Source organism: Protopterus annectens, chromosome 7.part0 (genome assembly GCF_019279795.1).
Source record: "Protopterus annectens isolate FY-2018-M chromosome 7.part0, PAN1.0, whole genome shotgun sequence".
Lineage (NCBI taxonomy): Eukaryota > Metazoa > Chordata > Ceratodontiformes > Protopteridae > Protopterus > Protopterus annectens.
In genome coordinates, this window is record NC_056739.1 from 639,511,750 (window position 1) to 639,519,612 (window position 7,863).

General features: G+C 38.4%; 1 protein-coding gene across 1 annotated transcript; it reads right to left on the reverse strand.

The window, feature by feature from the left end:
• Positions 1-3,332: 3,332 nt before the first annotated feature.
• Positions 3,333-3,836, reverse strand: LOC122805834 (growth arrest and DNA damage-inducible protein GADD45 alpha-like). Its single transcript, XM_044076090.1, has one exon. It carries the CDS (start codon positions 3,834-3,836, stop codon positions 3,459-3,461), a length of 378 nt encoding a protein of 125 aa, XP_043932025.1. The 3' UTR covers positions 3,333-3,458.
• Between the last annotated feature and the right edge of the window lie 4,027 nt (positions 3,837-7,863).

The window sequence follows — 7,863 nt, forward strand, 5'->3', positions numbered from 1 at the left end:
GAAATAAGGAACAAAATAAACAAAAAACAGGATACTTAATGTTATATATTATAGCTCCGAGTTTCCTCAGTGTCCTTCCTTCGATCAAGCTCAGTGTGAAATGGCAGAACACTCACAAATGAACTTCTTAGGCAACAGAAAGTTGAAACCTGAGACAGTTATTAAGAAAGAAATTTCAAAAGAACCAATGAGGTGCTTAGTCTAAGCTGTAGTCCAAGTGACCTCAGTCAGCCAATGACCTCAAACAATTCTCTCTCACTGACAGTCCTGATGGCTTTGGCTAAACCAAGATGTCCCTGAATATGTGCTCAGGCACACAGCCTCTACAAACACTAGGCCCAAATACAAGCCTGAATATGGAAATGCTACAAATATCCCCACTACTTAGAACAAACTGCAGAAATGTTTCTCACAGTTGAAAAGCAGCAGTGAGCCTTTAAATGAAAGTTTTAAACAGCTAAAGGAGCCTCTAGAAAGAAAGAGTTTAACTGCAACAAGTTATTAGAAACAAACAACCCAACAGATGCTTAATAAAAGTGGACAATTTCCAGTTAATACCTCACACACAGGGAAACTAGCTAGAAAAATACACAGTACGCAAAGTGCTATAAATAACAAAGAAATAAAGAACAAAATAAACAAAAAACAGGATACTTAATGTTTTATATTATAGCTCTGAGTTTCCTCATTGTCTTTATTTCAATCAAGCTCAGTGTGAAATGGCAGAACACTCACAAATGAACTTCTTAGGTAACAGAAAGTTGAAACCTGAGACAGTTTTTAAGACAGAAATCTCAAAAAGAACCAATGAGGTGCTTAGTCTAAGCTGTAGTCCAGGTGACCTCAGTCAGCCAATGACCTCAAACAATTCTCTCTCACTGAAATGCCTGATGGCTTTGGCTAAACCAAGATGTCCCTGAATATGTGCTCAGACACACAGCCTCCACAAACACTAGGCCCAAATACAAGCCTGAATATGGAAATGCTACAAATATCCCCACTACTTAGAACACACTGCAGAAATGTTTCTCACAGATGTAAAGCAACAGTGAGCCTTTAAATGAAAGTTTTAAACAGCTAAAGGAGCCTCTAGAAAAAAGAGTTTAACTGCAACAAGTTATTAGAAACAAACAACCCAACAGATGCTTAACAAAAGTGGACAATTTCCAGTTAATACCTCACACACAGTGAAACAAGCTAGAAAAATACACAGTACACAAAGTGCTATAAATAACAAAGAAATACAGAACAAAATAAACAAAAAAACGGATACTTAATGTTATATATTATAGCTCCGAGTTTCCTCAGTGTCCTTCCTTCGATCAAGCTCAGTGTGAAATGGCAGAACACTCACAAATGAACTTCTTAGGCAACAGAAAGTTGAATCCTGAGACAGTTTTTAAGAAAGAAATTTCAAAAGAACCAATGAGGTGCTTAGTCTAAGCTGTAGTCTAGGTGACCTCAGTCAGCCAATGACCACAAACAATTCTCTCTCACTGAAATGCCTGATGGCTTTGGCTAAACCAAGATGTCCCTGAATATTTGCTCAGACACACAGCCTCCACACACACTAGGCCGAAATACAAGCCTGAATATGGAAATGCTACAAATATCCCCACTACTTAGAACAAACTGCAGAAATGTTTCTCACAGCTGAAAAGCAGCAGTGAGCCTTTAAATGAAAGTTTTAAACAGCTAAAGGAGCCTCTAGAAAAAAGAGTTTAACTGCAACAAGTTATTAGAAACAAACAACCCAACAGATGCTTAATAAAAGCGGACAATTTCCAGTTAATACCTCACACACAGTGCAACTAGCTAGAAAAATACACAGTACACAAAGTGCTATAAATAACAAAGAAATAAGGAACAAAATAAGCAAAAAACAGGATACTTAATGTTATATATTATAGCTCCGAGTTTCCTCAGTGTCCTTCCTTCGATCAAGCTCAGTGTGAAATGGCAGAACACTCACAAATGAACTTCTTAGGCAACAGAAAGTTGAAACCTGAGACAGTTCTTAAGAAAGAAATTTCAAAAGAACCAATGAGGTGCTTAGTCTAAGCTGTAGTCCAGGTGACCTCAGTCAGCCAATGACCTCAAACAATTCTCTCTCACTGAAAGCCCTGATGGCTTTGGCTAAACCAAGATGTCCCTGAATATGTGCTCAGACACACAGCCTCCACAAACACTAGGCCCAAATACAAGCCTGAATATGGAAATGCTACAAATATCCCCACTACTTAGAACAAACTGCAGAAATGTTTCTCTCAGTTGAAAAGCAGCAGTGAGCCTTTAAATGAAAGTTTTAAACAGCTAATGGAGCCTCTAGAAAAAAAAGAGTTTAACTGCAACAAGTTATTAGAAACAAACAACCCAACAGATGCTTAATAAAAGTGGACAATTTCCAGTTAACTCATTAACACCGAGTACCTTCTCATGGCGCCTCTGTGCTTAGCACCGAGTCCGCCATGAGAAAATAACAATTCCATTCTGTTAACCCCGAGTGCCTTCTCCCAGCGCAGTTAATTTTGTAGTCAGATAGTAACTCCACTGTTGAAAATTAAGATGAAAAAGTAACTGAACTCTGTCAGTTACCTTGTCAGCTTAATTTTCAGTATACAATTACATGGTGATTATATTTGACTTCTCGGAGAAAATCTGCTTGCAAGTCACTCTGTACTTTCTTCTCATAGCAAGCCGATTTTCTATGCAAGCCGTTATGTCCAATCACAGTACACTTAACTCCTCCCGCCCCTTGACCTAAAACCCTTTGTTCTGTCCCAATAAATAAGGGTTCCTGCAGTAAAAGTTCCCTTTCTTTATCTTGCTATGGTAAAAATTACTGCTGGATCCCTCTAGTTATCCTGCTGATAACTGAACGAACCAGGGGAGTTTTGCTGCAGTTATGGGAAGAAAGACCTGCACCGTAGATCTGAGTACATTTTCAAAACAAACTGCAAGTCTCTTCTACAGACTATTTAATCTCTGATCCGTAAGGTAAGGTAAGATAAAGTAACATATTGCCCTGCTACAGCTTACATGGTTTTCTTGCTTTATGAGGACTGATTTTTTTATGTGAACGGACTTCTACATAAGTTTTACTTGCTGCGGTGCTGTCTCTTTAAAATTTTCATTGCTGGGTAAATTAGATTAATTTAATGCTTAATTTATGATTATTATGCGATTTCTTGTAAGGGTGACAGCGGGATCTTGTACTTTGGCACTGCACAGGCCTTATTATTGTTTTTGAATGTGGAGCGGTAGCTAAGCAGTTGCGTTGCAGTTTGTATGCAAGTATAATAATAATATTAATATTCTCACTCCACCCCAGTTTTAACCATTTTGTCCCAAGTTAACATTTTGTAACTTTTCAGCATGTGGAGGTTCTTCCTGAGCAACTTAAGTTACACAATCCTTTTGAAATCCTGTATATTCTGCTGAATGCTATAACAGATCTGTCAACGTTCAGGCAAATTGATCACAGGCACCCACTGGTCCAAAAATCGACTCTCTCGACAAAAGCATATCACCTTACTGAGTGCAGAATCCTTCCACGGTGATGCTTGAGGATTAGTGATTAAAACACAATGTAGGTCGAGTGGTTCCGCAGTGCCCCCACTGCCCACGCCGGTGTCCAAGATTTCTGCCAGCCGACTCATGTTAGTGACTCGTAAAATGCTAATGTCATTCTCACAGCAGAACGCCTGAATGAGAGTGAAGTGAATCTGCAGGGTGATGTCCTGGTCCTCCACCTCGTCCGTCGCCAACAGGCACAATACCACACTGTCGGGGTCTCTTTCTGTAGCTTTATCTCCCGCTAAATCTTCCAGAGTCATATTGTATATAAGATCCACAGCGGAGCATTCAAATGACAAGAAATTATGCTTCAGAAGTAATCCAATGTTAAACAGCAGAAAAGCCTTTCAAGCACTGCTGCAGTTATTACTATCTAACATGAGCAAGTGGCTCCCCAGTTGCCCGGTGTTTGAGTAACAATACTATGTGTCGCTAAAGTTAATCCTGTGTATGTTAATCCTAAAAATGTAATGGACGTTTGTCATTTTGTGACTGATTTAGGGCACATGCATGTCCTCTAGACTTATTGAAATTGTACTGCATATTTGCCTTTTTATCTGTATGTGTATGTCTATTTGCCTGTATTCACTAATTGAAACTGTAATATTTCATCGCAATTCAGCACGTGTGTTTGGTGGTGTCTTTTTGAATTTTGCGAGTGTATCGCTTTTCAAATCCTGCCTTATGAAGTCTTGTGTGCACATAGATAGTGTTGTGGCTAATATCTGTAACTGCAGTAAGCTTTGTGTGTTATTTCTTTTTGTTTGGCTTCATGCTGGCGTCTTCATTGTTACATCAGAAGCGAACAGCTTTCTGAGTTTTGTTCTATTTGTTCTATTTACTTAGCTCTACTTTACTTAGCTTTACTACCTAGCTTTACTTAGCTCTATTTACTTAGATTGTGATTTACTTGATTGTGACGTTCACTTTATGTTACAGGATCAGAAACACTTGGTGAGGAGGGACATTTGAAATGTTTGTGCTGCATACTGTCATTGTTTTCAGCTCAGTATTATGGTGGGTTTTTTCTACTGCACACCTGCGTTTTGGGAATGTGCACTATCCCATAAGCAGTTTTGGCCTTTTGTACAAAATTGTAGTCTTTTCAGTGTCGCTACAGACAGGAAACTGGTTAGTGAATAATGTGTGCAAGAGGCTGATGGTTTGAAAACAGCTCAAAGGCAAACATAACATGCCAATGGCCAGATGCATTTTCTTTCAATGTGAGTTTGTGCCATTCCAGAGAATGTAAGTTTCAAAAGCATAGAAGTTGTAATGCCAAGTCTGTTCTCGTTGTGAGACTGTATTACTTTGTTTAGCAAATGTCTGTTAGTGTTTCATTGTAGAGGTAAAGCAGAAAGTATGCACACTGAGAGTTTCTGTTTATGGCAGTGGGGAGAAATGGAGAACTAGCCAAGTAATCAGACTATGGAATGGCTTGGTGTGGGGGGGGACTAGATTTATGCTCTCCTTTTTTTGGCATTGAGTTATGTGATGACAGCAAAGAAATGATTGGAAGGCCATACTCTGTTATAGTAGGACATTACTAGCCCTGGTTTGCATTACTTCTGTAGTCAGCAGATGTTAGATATGGCCCAACACATTGAAAATACATTTTACCAGGTCTGACATAGTCTCCATACAGTAGTGGCAGAGATAAGGAGGAAAGGAGAGAAGGGGTGGTATAACATAGCATGGGGATGGGGCCAGGTCTGACATAGTCTCCATACAGTAGTGGCAGAGATAAGGAGGAAAGGAGAGAAGGGGCAGTATAACACAGCATGGGGATGGGGCCAGGTCTGACATAGTCTCCATACAGTAGTGGCAGAGATAAGGAGGAAAGGAGAGAAGGGGCGGTATAACACAGCATGGGGATGGGGCCAGGTCTGACATAGTCTCCATACAGTAGTGGCAGAGATAAGGAGGAAAGGAGAGTAGGGGTGGTATAACATAGCATGGGGATGGAGGAGCTATCAACAAACTAAAAATATAAATTCTATGCAATTCCTGGAATATATATCAGGTGTTCTTGTTGCTCTGAGCAGTCGGTATGATAAAGAGTAAAGTGACAATTACTTCAGCCTGTCTGCATAAGACAGATCTTGAAGACCCTGAATTTTATCTGTAAGGAACATTTTGTGGTCTCTCCAATTGCTGCAGGTGTTTGGACTTGTCTTGTCCTTACTGATGATAATGACTCTGTGTTACACAGCAGCTGGGTGAATGTTTCATTTATAGACATGTGTATAACATGTACTCATGAAGATGTTGGCAGTGGAAATAATTAATTTGTGTACCAGGGAAGTGCTTCTGCATACATGGTCAGACTGCTGATACGGTGCAACAAGTATAGGTTATCTATAGCACAGGTTTCAGTGATTGTTTTTGTTTATGTATCCAGCTTTCGAGAATAATTATCATCTGTTAACAATATGCACATACTCCACACTAACATGTATTACTTATTTGGTTATATGGTTATGGAAATTATGATTGTTTTCATATTTTGGTAAATAATTTTGCAAGGGACCATGTCAGTGTGCCAAATAATACTTCATTTTGAAGACATTATTGATAGTTCCAACATGGTTAAAAAATTGTACCTGTATGTTGTAGACATGTGCAGATATCAAAGTTTGTTTCAGACTTAGGTTATGGAAATTATGATTTTTTTTTATATTTTGGTAAATATCTTTTGCAAAGGAGCATCTGAATGTGCCAAGTAACACCTCATTTTGAAGACTGTATTGCTGGTTATAACATGGTAAAAGAATTATGCCTGTATGTTTGACACATGTGCAGATATCAAAGTTTGTTTCGGACTTAGGTTATGGAAATTATGATTTTTTTTCATATTTTGGTAAATAAGTTTGCAAGGGAGCATCTGAATGTGCCAAGTAATACATCATTTGAAGACAGTATTGCTGGTTCCGACATGGTAAAATAATTGTGCCTGTATGTTGGACACATATGCAGAAATCAAAGTTTGTTTGGAAGTAGGATATGGAAATTATGACTTTTTTTCATATTTTGGTAAATAACTTTGCAAGGGATCATGTCAGTGTGCCAAGTAATACCTCATTTTGTAGTCCATATCATGCTGATGTTAGTCATTGTGTGCTTTTGGACACATTCAGGCAGTTGGGATAGAAATCTTTTTATAGCTAAGTAGTTTGTGTGTGAGGCTGCATTGTTGGTGGATAGCGACTGTTAAGGTTTCAAGACCGAGTCATTTTGCCACCTGTTCACTGTTATTTTTTAAGTTTTCAAGGCTGTTAGACATTGAGGTGTTCAATTGTTGGCATGTTTTTTTTTTTTTGCCTGGTGGGTAGTAGGAGCGTTGGTGTTAATAGTGAGTACCAGGATTTTCTTGTTGTGTTTATGGTAATAATTTGTGGAGGGCCGACAGAACCTATTGTTTTCTTCTTTTATTTTCCTATGTAGCTGAATTTCCATATTCTGTGGTTATCATCTTGAAGAAAATAAAGTGCCATATATTGAGGTGTATTTTGTGCAAGGGACGTGGATACTACTGATTGGTGAGTGGTAAAAATCTTCTTAATTTTTTTGCTTCAGGCAAGACTTCAGGCCCTTCAGAAAATGTATGCTAATGTAAAACCTGTTAGTCTTATCAAATTTGTAAGTTGATAAGAGCAGAATGTGTCCAGATTAATCACACTAAGAAAGTGAGATGTATGCATTAGTATCATTGGTTTTGTATTATGAATCTTTAATGCTATCAATTTCATCGAATCTTTAATGCTGTTTTATAATAAGTGATAAGTGAGGCAGTTGGGAGCATGCAGTATAATTAACCAGGACATTATTAGTGTTTCTTTCTATTATTATGCCCATAATAGACCTCTTGGGAATCTTGTAGAATAGGAGTGTTTTCAAACTTGCTGTGATCTGTTGCGCTTGTTCTGTAATAACCTGTTGGTGGTTTACTTGTAGTTGCAGTGCTTTGTATGGCTAGTTAGGGTCTTCCCTGAAATGTATGTATAGTTTGTTGCTGAAGTAAAATAAGTAAATGCATGCTATTTTTCTTTATTCACTGGGTGGATGGGTGACCCAGCAGTACACCATTTTCTTCCACAACCAGATTAATGCATTAAAGGCCAACAGTAAAGTTTAGGTCTCCATTACCAACTGTTTGGTCATTTGGAATGTATGTTGTCATCTAGGCTGACTGACTGGATTGGTACGTGCCCCAAAGAAGTTTTTGAACAAATAAAATACTGGTTATTGGAAGCTCTGTGACATCAGAATAAATACAGAAGAGGAGGA